This window comes from Myotis nattereri (genome assembly GCF_964212035.1).
Source record: "Myotis nattereri genome assembly, chromosome: 2".
Classification (NCBI taxonomy): domain Eukaryota; kingdom Metazoa; phylum Chordata; class Mammalia; order Chiroptera; family Vespertilionidae; genus Myotis; species Myotis nattereri.
The window spans coordinates 43,817,786-43,837,753 of record NC_138076.1 but is presented as its reverse complement, the minus strand read 5'-3'; the positions used below and the strand labels follow the sequence as shown (position 1 = coordinate 43,837,753).

Sequence of the window (19,968 nt, the reverse complement as noted above, 5' to 3'; positions counted from 1 at the left end):
TGTGTGTACATCACTTTTCCTGTACATTTGCTGAGCTTCAGCCTACCTGCTGTGCTGCACTCACAGGGGAGAGCGAACAAGTTAGAGTCGATATAGAACATCCTGTCAGTCATCTCTCTCTCAAGCAAAGCTTATATAATGTTGCTGAGCCTGGAACCTAGGAGATGGTGAGGGGATGCTACATGCTTGATTGGCCAGTTTAGTAAAACACTGTAATCCTCTCTCCTCTTCCTCCATCACCAAGAGATGGGGGGAAAAGGCAGAGATTGGAAATGCACACCAAGCAACACCCCCGTATCACTGCCTCTTATTCTTCTGCCGGTACTTCCCAGAGAGATCGCATCCAGAGTGACCAGGTGTTCCATGATATCGCTGGTGAAGAAAATTTCTCTCTACTATTAGTCACATCTCCTTTCCCTTCTCATGGGGGCTTAAACTATGTTTGGGGGCAGGCAATAAAATGTAAATGTTTACAAACTAAAACATCAGTGAAAGACCCTTTGTCCTTGGTGTGGTACTTTGGAGTGTGAGATTTTTCAATCCAATGAATGCTGCAAATCAAAACCAGATCGTGGTGTCACCTCACCTATTAGAATGTTAGCTATCACCTCACACCTAAAAACAAAATCAAGAAGTAACAAGCGTTGGCAAGAATGTGAAGAAAAGGGAGCCTTTGTGCACTGTTGGTGGAAAGAGTATGCAGGTCCCTCAAACAATTAATAACAGAACTATCATATGATACAGCAATTCCATTTCTGAGGATGTATTCAAAGAAAACAAAACCTTAACTCGAAATGCCTGTTCAATGTGGCATTATTAATGATAGCCAAGATATGGAAACAAATTATTTGCCCACCATGGGTGAATGGATAAAGAAAATATGCTATATATATATATATATATATATATATATATATATACACACACACACACACACACACACACACAATGGAGTATTATTCAGCCATAAAAAAAAAGGAAATTTTTCTATTTGTGACAACATGGAGAGACCTAAAGGACATTGTGCTAAGACAGAGAAAGACAAATACTTTGTGATTTTACTTAAAACTAAACACAAAGAAACCAAGCTCATAGATACAGAAAACAGAGTGATGGTTGCCAAAGGTTGAGAGAAATGAATGAAAGGGGTCAAAACCTATAAATTTCCAGTTATAAGATAAATTCGTTCCAGGGATACAATGCATAATATGGTGACTATCCTACATAATAAAAGCCTGATATGCTGTGTCTAGTCGTCTGTTCAACCAATCAAAACATAATATGCTAATGATATGCTAAGGCCGATCAACCACTCGCTATGATGTGCACTGACCACCAGGGGGCAGAGAGTTGACCAGTCACTATGACATGCACTGACCACCAGGGGGCAGACGCTCCAACCGGTAGGTTAGCTTGCTGCTGGGGTCCTGCCAATCGGGACTGAGAGAGACGGGCCAGGCATGGAGCCCTCCTGCGGTCCCTCCCTGAATGGCCAACCTCCCATGTCCCTCCCCTGCCCCAATTGTGGACCAGTGGGGTCCCTAGGCCTGGCCTGTGCCCTCTCACAATCTGGGGCCCCTCGGGGGATGTCAGAGAGCTGGTTTCGGCCCGATCCCGCAGGCCAGGCCAAGGAACTCCACTGTGCACGAATTCATGCACTGGGCCTCTAGTAGTTAATAATACTGTACTGCATATTTGAAAGTTGCTAAGATAGTAGAGCTTAAAAGTTTTCATCACATGAAAAAAAATTTTCTTGGAGCCATGTAAACTGATGGACGTTAACTAGATTTACTGTGGTGATCATTTTGCAATCTGTACAACTATTAAACCACTATGTTGCACACCTAAAACTGATATAATGTTATAAGTCAATTATACTTCACTCAAAAAAAATTTAACAATATAAAAAGCCAAGCCCAGACTAGAATATATTCACAAAGTACTAGTATACAACTATTATTAAAACATATAAAACTATTATTAAAAATATATACATATAAACTATATATCAACAATATAAATAAGTTTTTTAAGTTTTAAAAAATAAGCAAGAGATCTGAAACAGTAATTCACAAAAGAAGATACCTGCGTGGCCAATTAACACACGTGAAAAAGAGCTCAGTATCAGTAATCATCAGGGAAATGCAAATTAAAACCACAAGAGACAGTCATGCCTACTAGGAAGGCTAAAGTCAATAATAATGTTTCAAAGATGTGGAGCAACTAGAACTCTCCTATATTGCTGGTAGGTGTGCAGAATGGTGCAACTACCTTGAAAAATTTTATGGTAACTTTTTAAAGTTAACATACACCTATCTTATGACCCAGCGATCCCACTTCTAAGTATGTGACCAACAAGGATGAAAACACATGTCCACATAAACTTGTTCAATAAGGTTCAATGCTAATGTCCATCAACTGGAGAACAGATAGATAAATTGTGGGATAGCTCCATACAACGGGATATCACACAGAAAAAAAAGAAAAACCACTGAGACAGGCAACAATATGGATGGATCTCAAAACACGTGTTGAGCAAAAGAAGGCAGCCACAGGCAAACTTACAGCATCAATTCCTTTTACACTCGAGGAGCTCAGGAACAGGAAAGCTCATCTGTGTGGATGAAGTCGGGGAGAAGAGTGGGAATGGACTGCAGGAGCAAGAGAGACTTTCCACGTGATGGAAGTACTCTACATAGTGTTTAGTGTGGCAGTCACACAATGATCAAAACTCACCCAACTAAGAAAGTGTTTTATTATATATAAACTATACCTCAACAATAACAATCAATAGGTGAGAAAAATAAAGACACCGTTCCCATTAGGTCATACTCAGGCAGGTTCTGGCCATGTGTATAATACAGGCACGATGTCATGTGGTGATTTTCTTGGGTACACTGCGGGGAGGGGAACTTGGGGGAGCACATGGGAGGGCTACGGTAACCGGCCTGTGTGTCTCCAAAAAAAAAAACAAACACCCGAGTCACACCTGCTATGAAGCTAGTGCTGCACTATCTGCTTGGAGACCCAACGCAGATGATAATCAGAGAACACAAAATCAGCAAACCCAGAGAAAGGCTGCAAGAAACAAGTAAGTCGTGAACCTCACAAGCAGAAGGCAACCATGAGGCAGCAGAGATGATGGTGAATCACATCCCACACCAGATTTAAGAAATACGGCCATTCACAAAAGGGCACGTGCAAGGTTGTTCTAAAACTGAAGCCAAGGTCTTCTTGTTCATCTAATCAAGAAAACTCAGTAAACAGAACTGAACGAATGTAATCAAGAATAGCACATTGGAGACGCTAAAGATCCTCAAAGAAGTAAATGCAGTTGTTCGTATGGAAAACAACACAATAATTAATAACATAAGAATAAACTGCGTTCAGCCATTTTCCTGTCCCTAGCAACAACTGTTCATTTTGTCATTCCTAAAGGCATAAGATGGCAAGGTGAGAATGCCCCAAGAGTGGCCACTGCTGTTTTGCAATGGACATCATCCAATAATGCCATAATGTACAGTTCTATGCTTTGCACAATACCATCGGGCCTGATAAAAATGCGATCCTGATTATTTTTGTCTTTGGGGTCTTAATTAGCTTCTCGTTAAACTACAAACATTATCATTGGAGCACACATGCTGGGACAGACAAATTGGAACACCGGATGCCAGCCTGGGAGGGTCCCCCGTGATTAACTGTCACGGTGCTGATGCGGACGGTCTGCTTAGTGCGTGTGCTAACCATCACACTGGAAAAACCCAACTGGCTTGTCTTTCGTTAAAAAAACAACAAGGTACAGGAACTGTATGCATGGGCTTGTGTGAATCCTATCACCCTGATCTCAGACACCTGAGGGTCAAGTGCTTGGAAGTATCTCCGGTAACCCACATCATCCATTCTCCTTTCTACTAACGAGGAAACCCGCTCTTAACGTGGCAGTTTGCATAAATCATTATCCCCGGGACTGGCATTTTCACGAAATATTCCATCCTTGCAAATGCTCCGACTAAAACGCTTTTGTTGATTTTAAAAGCGTGAAAACACGGTGATGCGGTTAAAATGGATGAGTTTACTTTTAAAGAGTCGGTAAAACAGAGATCTTTCGAATGAGGGCAAGGCAGCCTCACTAACAATCTCTTTTGTCTGAGGGGGACTGGAGGGAGGGAGTGGGGGAAGGGGTCAGCACACCATACAAATCTCAAAATGACAAAGTCATTGTTCAGTGAAAGAGGCTGGAATGCTTTCTACACACTTTCTCTGACATCTCCACACAATGAAATGCAAGGGTCAGTGGGACTGAGACAAGTAAAGGCAGTTCCACTCTTTTGCTTCCATAAAAGCAAGTGACCCAACCTATTCTACCCAAGTCTTAGGCTTGCTTTGTTCTCAATATCCAGATGCAGCAGCTTTTTCTTTGGCGCTCCCCCTCTGGAAAGAAATCACTGAGGACACCTCCTTCCCATTTTCTTTTTCTGGGGCATTTTCACTTCATAAAGCTGCAGTCAATGTGTTTTGTGTGAGGTGAGGAGGGAATGACATGTTCCATGGTGGTCCCCATCACCGCCTGCATTGGTGGCTCAAGTAGCCTCAGGATTAGCCCTTTGTGATCCATGAAAGAATATGAAAAGTCAGTTATTTAAGCTCAGTCAAGCTGTTGATTTTTTGGGGGGGTAGTTGGGGGAGACGGGGGTGGCGCTGGGAGGGAGGGAGATGAGGTTGTGTGGGGAAGAAAGGTTTTGCAATTCAGTTTTCCTCAATAAATTACGGCATTTTGCTGAGGGCAGCTGTGTGCGCGTTCACGTGCTCAGAGCACTCCCAAGGTTTCTGAATGTTTTTTAAAGGCCTAAATACAGCTTCTACAGTTAACCTTCATTTTCATTTGTTTCATTAGTAGGAAGACTTCTTGGAAGTGATGTTTTAATGGCAAAAACTCTAGATAATTAAGACTCTTTTTTCAAATATGATCTAGAACCTTGAAACTTTCAGAAATGAGAAATATTTCGTCTTCAATGCTCTGTTTTGAAAACAACCGATTTTTGGTTCGGTGAGTCTACATGGGAACATGTCCTTTAAAATCTTTAGATAGTAAATCTAGAATCTCTGTGATATAAACTCATGCTGTGATATTTATGGATCATAAAGCTATGATATTAGGAACATCATTTGTTTCACTAACTTATTCCTTAATTTCTCCTAAAGACAAAACATCATAGAATGAATCAAATAGTCAAAGACTGTCAGGTGTCCAACAAACCAGGGGGCCCTGGCATCCCCTACCCCCACCCCCACCCCCACCCGACAGAGTCAAAAGCCCAGCGAAGCCACAGTGAAGCCCAGCAAGGAACAAGGTGGCCTGCTGCCCAACCCTGAGCTCGGATGCACTGCCGCCTGGAACCAGTAAGGAAAGAGGAGGAAATCGCCTCCCACAAAGACTTTGTCAGGTGCCCACAAATAGGAGAGAGAAATCTAAATACACCAACGTCCATTTCAGAAGCAGCTATGGACGCAGTTCAGGAGCAACCACCATGTGGGTGCAACACAAACCAGATTATCGGCCTTGCTGATTTTTAGTTAAGTCCACCAACTGGGAATAGTAACATCTTCAAAGAAGACAGACATGCACACACATTCTAGTCTTTCCTTAAAATTACATGGTGAGCAGTCACCTGTTGAAAGACATTGGTTAGGGCTCAACTGTAAAGGTTCAACTATAAATTCCTTAGACAAGTTTTCAATACCCTGTAAAAGATAGGCCCTGATTCATCTAGAACAGTGATGGCGAACCTATGACACGCGTGTCAGAGGTGACACGCGAACTCATTTTTTTGGTTGATTTTTCTTTGTTAAATGGCATTTAAATATATAAAATAAATATCAAAAATATACATCTTTGTTTTACTATGGTTGCAAATATCAAAAAATTTCTATATGTGACACGGCACCTGAGTTAAGTTAGGGTTTTTCAAAATGCTGACACGCCGAGCTCAAAAGGTTCACCATCACTGACCTAGAGCCTACATAAATCGCATGTTCCAGCCATTTGGTTTATAGTTTTAAATGTGCATCAAGCTACTTGACTTGAAAGGGTTATATCAACAATGTAATTTGCTGCTCGAGGGTATGTATTTCTGTCCACACACATGCACACACATACTAGTATACACATAATATTGCACTGAAAATCTCTGCTGTGTAAAACCAAATATATCAGATCTCCTAGTCTCACTTGACAGAAAAGAAGGGTACTGCCTACCAAATAAAGTCTTGGAATTGGGAATTTAGATCCTTTATTGATCGTTTTTCAGAGTACTCAAATTTTAAACTGTGGCTTGGTCATCCCATTTAATAAAACCATAAGGGGTACTTTTTCCCCCATAAAAAAAGGGAGAGATTTATTGTATGCAATTTATGCATCACTTATAGTATAGAACAAATGCATTTCCAATTACCAGTATGAGTACAATGTAGAATCATCCACTGTTCCTAAAGCTTTAATGTTAAGTTATACTACTATTTTTATTTATTTATTTTTTCTAAAGAGATTTATTTGTACACACACCGATGAAGGAAAGAAGTCTTCTGACAAATGGAGATGATTAAGATTCTTAAGTAGCTGACTTTGGGGCCTACTACAGTGGGAAGACTTGCTTTGCTGCATTCAGATGTTGGGTCTATTAGCCTAACACTTCAGCAGGCTTTCTCAACGGGTCTCCCTCCTCCAGGACCTGATTTTCTAATTCCTTCTGATATACAAGCTGGCGCTGCAGGTAGTTTGTGTTACTCTTCTGTCCATCCCATGAAGCATAAGACATTAGTGTCACTGTTGGCAGAAGTTATGGTCTACCATTTTTAACAAAACCTCAAGAAATGTGCAGTTGCTTTCATCACATCTAATCCTCCTTCCCTGTTCACACAGTATTACTACAGAGTCATATATGTCACACCTCAAACACATGTGCATCAGATTATGTGTAAATATAGTTCTCTACTTCCTGAGCATTCTGGTGCTCATACACCCAAAAGTGTCACAATTTCTCCAGTATTAGGTTTATCACAAAACCAAGGAAGAAAGTTCTTGAAAATAGTAGTTCTTGAATTAAATTTTACCAATCAGCAAACATTTCCAAAAGCATTTTTGCAGAAGTGAAAGTAGGTTTGCATACAATGAATTCTGCAGCCAGAAAAAATAAAAGGCTAGAACCACAATTTCAAAAAGATTTATATCTCAGATACCATGGAGTCATACTATATGAGCATTTGTACAGCTTTTGCTGAGGAAGAGATATAGATACTAAATGACCAATAATTTAAATATTATTAGACACTGAAGGCCTGGTGCATGAAATTCATGCACAGGGCGGGGGGAGGGGGGAGGGGGGAGGGAGAGAAGTCCCTCAGCCCGGCACAGGCCCTCTCACAGTCCGAGAGCCCTGCGATTGATCGCCCCAAAGAGGTAGGCTCTGCCTACCTGGCCAGGGCTATCCGATGGAATCCCGCCCCCCGCCCCCAACCACAGTGCTGCCGCCAGGTAGCCTGGGCCTCCCTTTTTGGAGCAATCGATTGTGCCCTGCAGAGGGAGGCCCCACACACCCACCACAGCACCGTCACTGGGTAACCTGGGCCTCCCTCTTTTGGTGGCCTAGGCCTCCCTGTTTGGGGTGATCATGGACCGCCCCCCCCCGCCCCCGATTGATCACCCTGCCGGCCGGCCGGTGGCCTGGGCCTCTCCCTGCAGGGCAATAATGCGATCAATTGCACCCTGCAGAGGGAGGCCTCGCCCACCGCCACAGCCCTCAGGTCAGTGGCCTGGGCCTCCCTCTTTGGGGCGATCATGGGGTGATGGCCGGGCCCCCAACCAATCGCATCGCACCCGCCTTGGCTGGCCTGGCGCCAGTGGGTGTCATAGCGTGGTCATCAGGAAGGTTGTCCAGACGGTTGTTCTGCTGTTCGGTTGATTTGCATATTACGTTTTTATTATTATAAATTCTGCCAGGGATTTCCCTCAATAAGATACTCTCATTATGTGATAAAAAACCAAAAAGGGCCTCAGAGAGGGCACCAAGAAAAAAACAAAACAAAAAGGAGCAGTTTGCTTTTTCCTCAGGTGCATAATGAGTAAACCTCAAAACCTTAGAAATAAAAGTCTCCAGTTTATCACTAACTAGCTGTGTGATCCTGGAAAAATTCTGTAATTTCTCTGAGACTCATTTCTTTCACCTGTAAAACCAACACGCAAATTGTATGGTCCTCATGGGGTTGCTGGGGAGATAAAATGAGATATTATACAAATAAAGAATTTAAAAAATGAGGCTTGACACCCAGGACTCAATCCCTAGGATTACTGTTATGTGTGGGTAATTTGGACTTTCGCCTTACGTGGCTCTGACTTTAGAATTCCCAGGCAGAGTAATTCCACTGTGTTTAGAAAGTCAAGATATCTAAAGAGAAAAATTGAGTAAATTCAACTTTATGAAAAAAATGCCACAGGAAGGGAGAAAGACAGACAGACAGAAACATCAATGATGAGAATCATTGATTGGCTGCCTCCTGCACGCCTACTGGGGATTGAGCCCATAACCCGGGTAGGTGCCCTTGACCGGAATGGAACCCAGGACCCTTCAGTCTGACGCTCTATCCACTGAGCCAAAACCAGCTCGGGATCCTTCTTATTTCTTAGAGTCAGGTGTCACCTGTTCCCTAACCATCATGCTTGAAGCAGCCCCCATAGTCTCTGCAAACCCTTGCCTGTCCTTAACGCACTAGCAGTCTACAGGAATCACTACAAAATGATTCTGTGTATCTGTGTCCTGCATAGGAATGCCAATTCCTAGAAGCCAATACCCAGTTCACTGCTCCACACAGCACATCCTAGAAATGTGCCTGGCACACGAGACATGCTCACAAAACACTGACTGAATGACTGTGAGGCTGAAATGAAATATGGTCAGCACAGAATGAGACCCATTGTTACAGGACCCTTCCCCTTTCGTAGGGCACACAGTGTGTTTTATTGCAGCATAGAGTGATTAAGGAAAGCTTCACTCATGGAGAAGAGAGACTTGCTGGTCCTTAAAGGGTGAACAATTAATATGGCCCATTTGAGGAGGGACGAAAGGTTCAAATATGCACACACGCACACACACACACACACACAGGAACACAGAAACACATCAATAGTCAGTCTAGCAGGCATGTGAAGTTTCTTCCCAGGAGTTGTAGAGAGGTTAACGGGCTAGGAAATATGAATTTTACTCTGTAGGCCTGGGCACCTTTATAACGCAAATCACCACAGAAGCAGCAAAATCTACTGAGACACAGAGGCTAAGACGGTGTTGCATTGTGAGAAACGGCTCAGTGTTAGGGGGCTGCTCCACGGCCAGTCTCAGGAGAAGTGGGAGCCTGATGATGCCTCGAAGGGTCTTAGCCATCTGTGACATATTAGTCTCTGGTTCAGGGAAGTTCTTAAATTCCGAAATAAGCAAATATACTCGCATCTGAAAGCAAAGAACAAAGGTATCTGCTGATCTCAGGGGATCATGGGCAGGTTAATCTGTGCACCACGGTATTCACAAGGCAAAGGCAGAGGCGACAAAGAACTAATAGGAGGCAGACCTTTCTTATCATTACGGTAAATGAGTTGTCTGAGATCTCACTTACGGGAATGGGAAGGAATAAGCTGAGGGAAAGTATCTGGGACAAACACTTTAAAGCATGACAAAAATTAAAAATTAAAATAATCAAGTATCTCTTAAGGTTTATCAAATATAGCACGAAATAGCAGAATCACAAAAAATGAGTTCGAACACACTTGACACTAACTATATCCTTTTTTAAAAAAATGAACAGCTCCCTTCAAGCTCCTCCCCCTTCCCATCTCCACTCTCACCTGATGACAGAGAGAAGAGTGTGGCTCCCAAGTGGAAACTCGACTTCCAGAGGCATCTGCTGTGCCCTTTTCCTCTCATCTTGGGTCAAAGGGCACTTCCTAGTAGCTCTGCCAGCCCCCTGGACCAGACTCCCTAAATGCCTCTAGCTCCCAGCCCCAGCTCCCCTGCCAGGACTTCCTCTGTGGCACTCTAGCATCCCAACCTCAGCAGGGCATTGATTTCTGGACGGCTCCCTCCCGCAAGGCTCGGAGAGGACCCTTGCCTGGAGGCCTTCATGCCTTCCTGACCACTGCATCTCAGGACCTCAACTCTAATCCTTGTGTATTGAAGGGAGGGTTGCGAGAGAGGGCTATGCCTCCTACTACCACGATCCTACACGTTAACTACAAAACCCAAATAATGCAACACCCAATGACACCTTCCAAGACCCTACGTTCCACATGGGACGTAGTCAAACTCCTTAAAAGAGTCGTCTGCCCTCATCTCACCTTCCTCCTCTCTCTTTGATGTTCAGCTGCTGAAATCTGGCCTCCTTCGATCGTGACCTGCTCCAGCTGGTCCCTAGACACTTCCCAATTGCCAAATCCAACTGGCAACTGTCTGGTTACCATCTCCGTTGCATTTAGCACACCTGTCCTCCTCTGGTTTCCCCAATACTGACCTTCCTCCTCTCTTCCTGGTGGTTCATTCTTTGTTTCCTCCACTTGGCCTCACTTTCTCTATTTTCTCTTTAAATATCACAGCTTCCATAGAGTTCTGATCCTGGCCCCTAAAAATGCTGTACTGTCTGGGCCAGGGGTCCTCAAACTTTTTAAACAGGGGGCCAGGTCACTGTCCCTCAGACCGCTGGAGGGCTGGACTATAGTTTAAAAAAAAACTATGAACAAATTCCTATGCACACTGCACATATCTTATTTTGAAGTAAAAAAAACAAAACAGGAACAAATACAATATTTGTATTTGCATGTGGCCCGCGGGCCGTAGTTTGAGGACCCCTGGTCTGGGCAATCTTATTCATCCTCAACAGATTCAACTGCTACCCACTCAGTGAACAACATGCGGGCAAAACTGTCATCCCAGGTCACGGTCTTCAACACCAGACCCGTACTTCCAACTACCCACAAGAGACTCTCCACCTGGAGGTCCCATAACTTCCTCCCAACAACAGAAGGGCAGAGCTGGGGTTGGAAATCAGATATGATGCATGCTAAAGCATTACCCACTCTCCCTCCTATTATAACTTATCACACAGCATTGCAATTACCGACTTTCTATCTCTCCCAGGAGAGTGTGCCTCAGGAGAAACAGAATCTCAACACCACATCCCCAAGCCCATCACAGTGCCTAGCATGCAAGATAATAACTGCTTGTCAGATGAATGAAGGTAAAGGCTCCATCTTTTTTATTCTTACATCCCAGCACATAATGAGTTGAATAAACAACTGGTGGAAAACACAAAAAGGAAGATGTTATAAAAATGAGAAATCCTAAAAAGAATTACAAATCCAAATATCACAGATATATAATATAAGCATTGTTTTCCTTTTTGGGAGAAATGCCAAGACTTCCCACTATATATCTGGTTGCAATCATATTCACAAAACAACATATCTGCCCATCAAATATTATAAAAATTACATATGGCACCTTTATTAATTACATCACTGTTTTTAAAAAATCGAAGACTAGATTTATGCTGCTGTATTTTGTGCTATGATATGAAGAAATCAAGCACTTAAACATGTAAATTTTAATTACTGCCTATATGTTTTTGTTTGTTTACTCAAATATACTATGGTTCGATGGCCAAAGTCCTAGTCAAAGAATTCCCCCTCAGTGGTATGTTATGCCTGAGGTCTTGATAAAGATCTTAAACTATTTGTATTTTAATCACTATTTTCATATTTAGTGTTAACACGCGAAGAACTATGTTCTTACTTAAGTGACTTGGTTTTTAAAATACTGTTAATACTCAAAGCTGTTATGATTTTTGAAAAAGCAAACAAACAAAACGTGTTTGAACAACACTTTGATAAGCCAGATATCTACTGCCAGTTATCGGCTAACTTATCTGATAAGCCCAGGGCAACCCTGAGGTAACCTGCAGACTGTTGCTATTTTGTATTGCATAAATTATTTATTTCCTACGATATATTAAAAAACTTCCCTCTCTTCTGGCCTCCCCTTCCAAAAAGCTTCGTAGGTGAAAAATTTCTTCATTCACCACAACTGTGTCAATTCAGTTGCAAAATCCCACACATTAGCCCCATCGTTCCTGCTGACTCCTCACTGAATGCAGAAAGAGTAAAAGACACACGATTTCAAAATTAGCTGTGTCACTGTATGGTATTAGCATGGAGATGAACAGCTAACTATCAAAACAAAAAAACAAAAAAACCCCAAAAAACAAAAAGTAAACAAAACCCACAAATGTCCAAACAAATACAAATCTTTTGTTGAAGTCCAAGGGGCAAAGTTAGGTTAGTAACCTCTAACTGACCAGCAAATCTGCTCACATTTGAAACAGAATTTTCTTATCTATCATTTAGTCAGTGGAGTTATAAAATCTGCCCCTGACTTCTGACTTGCTCCTGCCGAGTACACCAACTACAGCCATATGAGCAAACTGGAGGGTGTACTCTCAGGCCTCTCCCCTCAGTTCCTCAGCATCAGAAGTTCTAAACACAATGAAGTGCTAATCCAATGGTCCACATTTCTCAACTCTTACTTACAAAACCCATCAGTCTTACAGAAAAACGAATCAAATGTGCATGTTCTGGATTAAAAAGCTCACCCTGGCTGGTTTGGCTCAGTGGATAGAGGGTTGGCCTAAGGACTGAACGGTCCTGAGTACAATTCCAGTCAAGGGCACATGCCCAGGTTGTGGGCTCAATCCCGAGTGAGGGGCATGCAGGAGGCAGCCGATCAATGGTTCTCTCTTATCATTGATGTTTCTATCTCTCTCTCTCCCTCTCCCTTTATCTCTGAAATCAATAAAAAATATATTTAAAAAATAATAAAAATAAATAAAAAGCTCACATGGGCAAATACAATAATTACATTAGTTCTGTATCTATTTGATTCTAATTCTTCAGAAGAGCATGAGCCTATGCATATCTTTAGGAAGGAAAAAAACATTCAACAGGACAGTGTTACTGTCAATATTCTGATGAGTGGAGAGCTGAACTCCCTACTCATGAAGATATCTAAGCTCTTCAGTTTGCTTCCTATTTGTTACTATAAATCCTGCCACACTCTTTCTGTCTTAAGAATACTAGATATGTAGATAGGGAAGGATCACTTCCTGCACAAGAAAACACCGGCGGTAACCTCTTCATTAGGAAATTCCCAGCTCTTTTTAAACTTGTGTTTCAACTAACTCAGCTGTTAGATTGAGGACTACATTCTGTGAGCTTCTCTGAGCAAAGGAGGAGCTGCAGGTCATAAGGATGGTTACCCAAAGAATCTGATGAGAAACGTAAAAATTGAGAGCCTTCTGCTGTCAGCAACAGGCTTTGCTAATGACATTGAAAGCAAAGGCAGACAGGCAATTTTCTACTCTCCCTGTTCTGAAAGGGACTAACAAAACTCTTGGGAAGGATTGATGAGCTGGACGAGAGGCCTAAAAGTCACGTCCGTTCCAGAGCCCCATGCAATTGAGAGGGCGCTGTTTTTCACACAGATAAAATGTATGACACATGTATATGGTCCCACCTGAGGAGGACTTCAACTTCAGAATTTTATTAGAAGACTGAGTCAAAGTAGATCAAATTTTCTTTAAAACACTAACACTCCCTCCCCCTCAACCCTCAAAGAGACAAAAACCCAAACTAGATCAACTTCCAAAGCACAGCCCTGAGGTGAGTCAAGCTGATTGTCATTTTGACCTTGCTCTGCTTTCATTCCGGAGCCTACTTAGAAATGTAGCGAGCAACCCTCTTCATTCGGCTCAGCTAGCAGAGCTAATAGGCTTCTAATTAATTTCCAGAAGATGGCTGTTATAGCTAACAGGTTTTAAACATTTGGTTGATTGGGGAAAATGAATTGAATATAATGTATTTGATTTGGAAAATTAGTTTTCATTCTGTGTGCTTACCATAATGGTGTTTATTTTAAGTTTACATGATTCCATTAAGAGTCCCAGAACACCACCAGGTTGTTTTTGGCCTTACAGAGTCCTAGCCAACTTTAAAAAAAAAAAAAAAATCAATTTACATTTTTATTTTTGTTGGCCTTTGTTTGAGGGCAGGCCAAATTCATTTTTTGTGGCTTTAATAAAACTCTTCGCTTGCTAATAAAGTAACAGGCCCAAATACTTCAAAATGATGCCTGTGATACCTCCGTCAAACATTCAATGCCCACACATTGAATGCAAACCCTCTGGAGAAAGGCCCGCTCAAAGTGAGATGAACCAGTTACTGCACTGTTTAGGAAGGTTCACTTGATTCCTCCTGACAACCATTTAAACAATGAATGTTGGGAAATGTCCCTCAAAGAGTCAACAACAATGGCAGGGATCAGATCTTTTATATTTAGCAAATGCTGTTTTTAAAAGACGAAAATATTTCTTCCTGAAGGGATTACGGGAAGCCTTATTAAAGACACCTGCAAACAAAACCAGTGACAACAGATCTTTATCATAATTGATAACTGAGTTATCCTTTATACAAAGCTCCTTTCTTGGAGGCAATAACGTGGAGATTTACCTTTGCTATTAGATTCACGAAATCAGCTAATTGGGACTACTGGTATGCAACAATGATATGATTCACCAAGATTAAGAGAGCAAAGAATGAGAAGAAGAAAAAAAATACAACCTTGTCTCTCCGGTTAAAGAAAAGCACAGTGAGACTAGCAATTTCTCTCTGCAGGCTGGGAATGTTTTGCACTGAGATCAGGTAGCATCTGTCCCTGTGCATGACATATTTTAGCTAACTATCATGTGCTAAGCCCAGGCAGCCAGCTTTGGAAACCCAACCTTGGCCTAGCTGACAGTGGCAAGTGAAAGGAACCTTTCATAGAGTCTTCTCAAAGTCATAAACCATCAGGTCAAAACGTGACACTGTGTCAGTCGAAGACCGCTTCTTGGGGATGTATTTCATCGCGAAACCCAGCAGGACACATTTATGAAGTAAGTATGCAGAAGAGAAAAAGAAATCAGGCACCTTTGTTTGCAGTAGAAGCCCCCTGCCTGAGTCCCAGCTTGCCTCACGTTGGTAAACAGAAGATGGATGCCTTTGCCCAGGGACTGTTTGCAGTCAGATAGTCATTGCTGCATTTCTGGGTCACGAACAGGAATGCCTGCAATCATCTCTGGCTTACCAGTGACCTTTCTGACATAGCTGATTTTCCAAACCGAGTGATTCTGGTTCCTTTTAGAACAGTGGCTCCAGAAGAGTCAAAAAGGAGGAGGGGACTATCAGGGTCAAGCCATAACTGCACACCCCAATGGTAGCACTTCTACTTCCTGGCCTTCAATCGAGTTCATGATTAGACCACCGTACACTGGCACTTAGGGAAAGTGAAAAGGGGTTCGCAAAGTATGAGCGGCAGCAGCGGGGATGGCAGAATAGGTGCAGCCTTTGATTAATGCATTTCATTTCCAAAACAAACACTTGGAAATGAAGAAGAAAGGCCCCCAGCCTGAATCCCTGCCGTGTAGACAGAATTAGACAACAGAAGAAACATCCCACATGAGCAACAGCAGAGAATGAGGAGATGAAAGATGGGACGACCCAGCATTATTCTTTAAAACCCCAAGTTCATAGACAAAGCAAATGCTTTACAGAAGGCATTTCTATGGGATTGTTGGTTTTCCTTAAAAAAAAGACACCTTAAGACTTAGAGCAATCTACGTGTGAAAGAAAAGCTGCCTAGAAAAACAAAAAAGACATTTTCTGAGATGACTTTGATCCTGTACTCAAAGTATTGGCTTAATCGGACTTGCCTTTAAAGGCTTTGCATCTGCAATAACTGCTCTCTATTGTCCTTGCTTAACAAAGTATTATTTTCACCTTATTATTACTAATCTTTTCTTTGTAAGTAACCACACCTGGTTTTATCCACACACACACACACACAAAAACGGTGCGGTAAATATTTTTCCTTTGTGGTAATACAATGCATAATTTAGTTAATCTAGGCTATCTTTCCGTGAGAGGTGATTGTTTCTATATTATGAAATGTGCTCGCAGTAAAGTGGACCTGGCGCCAGATACCTGGAAGGCAGGTGGAGAACCACTTACCAAGCATGTAGCTGCTTTGAACCAACCTCGGCATGACTGTGTAGCCACTCCTACACACAAGGCATTACTCATGTTAACTTAGCCTTCAAACCATCACCACACCTTACTTTGACAAACATGGCCTTTTCTTAAGATAACATGACACATCGCCAGGCTGAAAGGCCCACCCTTAGCCCCCATGAGAGGGCCTTGAAAAGTTAGCAACTTTCCGTCTTCTGTCTGAGAACTTGACATTACTGTTACGTTACCTGCATGAAATCTAGAAAAGTCAGGGGCAGCAAGTCATCCATATGTCCAATGTCTTTGGAGAAACGATTTAAAATTCTTCCTGGAAGAAGAGGATATGAGAAATTACTCATTTCCCCTGATAGGTCCTTTAGGAGAAACAATTCACAAATAAATCAAAACAATATTTTAAATGCATATGTATTTAATACAGTACACATTCGTATGATGTCAGTGGTAAAGAAAAAGGAAAGAGGATTGACACCTAACAAAAAACAAAAATACTACCAAATGGCAGTGGGCAGGGAGCTATTTGGCCCTGATTTTTAAAAGACTGGAGAAATGCTGCCTCTGCAGTCCTCCCACGGCGCCCGGGCTCCAGCAGGAAGCACAGGGTGTGCCCAAGTGAGGCCTGGAGCAACTGGAGGCTGTCACGCTTGGCCAGGCCGCGCCATGACAAGCTGGGCCCCAATTTTCCTGTCTCAGGCTTAGGAAACACAGACTCCAGAAACTGTCCTTCGGTGACACTTTTGGCAGCCCAGTGACAACTTTTCTTTAGAGACCAGGGGTGGGGAATGTCCGGCCCGAGGGCCGCATAAAGCCTGTAAAACCAATTGGTCTGGCCCTGGCAAGGCATGAGGGGTGAGTAAATTAAATGTGATAGCAGGCTAATTTTTAAGCTGATAACTTTGTATGGCCCACAAATGATGTTATAGATATCCAAATGGCTGTTGGCAGAAAAAAGATTCCCCACTCCTGCTTTAGAGGGTGAATCTGAGGATTAAAGGACCCAATGACAAGGTGAGGCACGTAAACGGGTCCTCAAAAAACAAACAAACAAAACTCAGGGTGAGAAAAATTACTGTTACTCAAGGGCTCTGCAGCATGTCACCTGGGGAAGTCGACTAATCAAAACGCAGATTCTGATTCAGTAGCCAAAGGTTGCAGTCTGAGATGCTGCGTTTCTACCAAGCTCCCAGCAGTGCCCTTTCTGCTGATGCCCAGACCAGGTTTGACAAACAAGAGGTTCAGTTATTATTTAATCAGACGTATTTTGGGAACATTAACATCAGATGGACAATTTTCACATATTCTTATGGATTCTGTGGCCTACTTATTTTTTTGGTTATGTAGTTCTCTCTCTGCTTTCTGTGAGAAGAAGCAGTGCTCGTCTGAGTTCACACAGTCACGCTGCTTGAGATCCCTTGTTTCCAGGTTAGTAGCTGGTCTCTGGATGCCGGCAACAACCACCCAAGATGGCGCAGTCTCCCTGGCCTACTTATTTTTTTAACTTTTCTAAGCATCAATAGCAAAATACGGAAAATATGTCAAAGGATGTTAAAGACATAATTTAGATTCTTGTTATTCAACGGAAAAGTACAATGTTGTTTTTTTTTTTTAAGATTAATTTTTAGAGAAAGAGGAAGGAAGGGGGGTGGGGAAGGGAGAACCATCTATGTGAAAATGAGATCGGCTGCCTCGATCCGCTACCGGGGATCAAGCCCACAACCCAGGCATGTGCCCTGACTGGGAATGGAACCGGCAACCTTTCGGTGCACATGACATCACCCAGCAGAGCCATCCTGGCCAGGGCAAAAAGTAAAACTTCTTAACATACACAGGATTCAGAAGCACTGTAAGTATGGCTTAACTTACAAAATGTTGAAAGCAATCTTCAAATTAAAAATAAATAAAGATACACAAAGATGACTAGTACTCGAAATCACCCCATTTACCCAGATCAAGTCTGAGACATCACGGTCACAAAGAGTGTAAAATACAAGGAAAACACAACTGAGAAAAAAACCGTCTCCCCGCAAGGCTTCTACACTCACCGAACCAAATGTCAAAGATGGTCAAAAATTGAACTCTTATTCACCAATGAGCTAAGTGTAGAAAATGTGAGATTAGAAGGTTCAATAGTTACTTCCTTGCTCTAAGAAACAAGAGAATGAATGATGTTTGCGGAATAATTCATCTGGCTTTACGACAGACTATTGTAATCAGACCTGTGATTTCCAGTTCATGGCTTCTTAGTCATAAGGTTTTCTCAAAGATTTCTGAATTAAATCCTTATGATAAATTCCCTTCACACACAGGCCATGCCTCTTCATCCAAATGGCCTGTGGCCCCTGCTACAGTATCTCCAGGGACATAGAGGAAAGGGGGACTCACTGTGACCAGGGGGACCCAGTCCATTTTCAGGTTGTCCTGTTAGAAAGAGCTCTCCTACTTTACAACGAATCTTGCCTTCCTGGAACATCCAACCTGTGCTACTTATTTTCTCCTTATAAGCATACAAAACAGATCTAATTTCTCTTGACATGACAGACGTTGAAGAAAGTTAATCACGTCCTTTCCAGACTTCTCACAATCAACCAGTCCTTGGTGCCTCAATTATCCCTCAAAAGGCATGTGTCCCAGCTTGGCCGCTGCCCCTGCCCAGACTCAGATGGCCCGTCTCAGTCAATGCCTGTGCCCACGAGTAAAATCCATACCCCAGGTAGTGTCTGACCCCTGTTCTGCACAGGCTATGGCCAATCACAAACCCAACAAGCAATGGTGGCCGGATCACGTTTTGGACACTAGCAACAAGTCTGAAAAAGTCAATAATGTATGTATTATGTATAATTTTAATCTTTCTCTATTTGTTATTTTTCTACAATGACTATGTGTACTATTTTACTTGTATAAAAAAGTGTAGAAAGGGCCTAGCCAGCGTGGCTCAGTGGTTGAATGTTGACCAATGAATGGGGAGTTCATGGTTTGATTTCTGGTCAGGGCACATGTCCGGCTTGTGGGCTCGATCCGCAATGTGGGGTCAGTGATTCTCATTGATATTTCTGTCTTTCTCTCCCTCTCCTTTCCTTTCTGAAATCAATAAAAATTATATATATATATTCTTTAAAGAATGGAAAGGAGAGAAAGAATGGAAGAGAAAGGAAGGTAAGGAATGGAGTGAAGGGAGGAAAGTAGCAAGGGAAGAGAGAGGAGGCAGAAAGAGGGGGAGAGGAGGAGGGGGTAAGGAGGGAAAGGAAGGGAGGGAGATTCCTCCCTTGAAGTCCATATTATCAAAGAACTATTCAGGGTCCTCCTAATTGCTCTGGTTCACATTCTTTTGTCTTGTTCACTAGACAGAATATCATGAAACATGTCATAGAAATTCTTGTCAAAATACAAATTCATAAGTGATCATAATCTAAGAACTGATTCTACCATCTGAGCTGGAACCTGTCACCTCTAGAATTCTGACACCTCTCCCATAACCAGGATTCTTCAGCTTACTTATAATTAAACTATAATCCAAAACTTGGAAGTTGCCATGTTTAGTTCAAGTCCTATTCTTTTTTCTTTCCCCCTTTTTAAAAAGGAAGTTTATTTTACATCTCATAAAATGCACCAATTTCAGGTATACAATTCAATGAATTTTAGTAACTTAACTAAGTGATGCAACCATCCCCCAAAATCAGTGTTAAGACATGTTTATCCCCTTATCAGGTGCCCCCATGCCATTTAAAGTGACTCCCGGTTTCCCACCCCCAGCCTCAGGTAACCACTAATCTACTTGCTTTCTCTGTAAATTTGCCTTTTCAGGATACATCATACAC

At 42.3% G+C, this 19,968-nt stretch overlaps 1 protein-coding gene across 1 annotated transcript in view; it reads right to left on the bottom strand.

Moving 5' to 3' along the window:
• Positions 1-19,968, bottom strand: part of ABCC4 (ATP binding cassette subfamily C member 4 (PEL blood group)) — a gene marked incomplete at its 5' end in the record, with an annotated part of 254,269 nt that overhangs the window by 87,595 nt on the left and 146,706 nt on the right. The window contains one exon of the mRNA XM_081082354.1: positions 16,384-16,463. Within this exon, the coding sequence (XP_080938480.1) occupies positions 16,384-16,463 (80 nt within the window). The remainder of the gene's footprint in view (positions 1-16,383; positions 16,464-19,968) is intronic.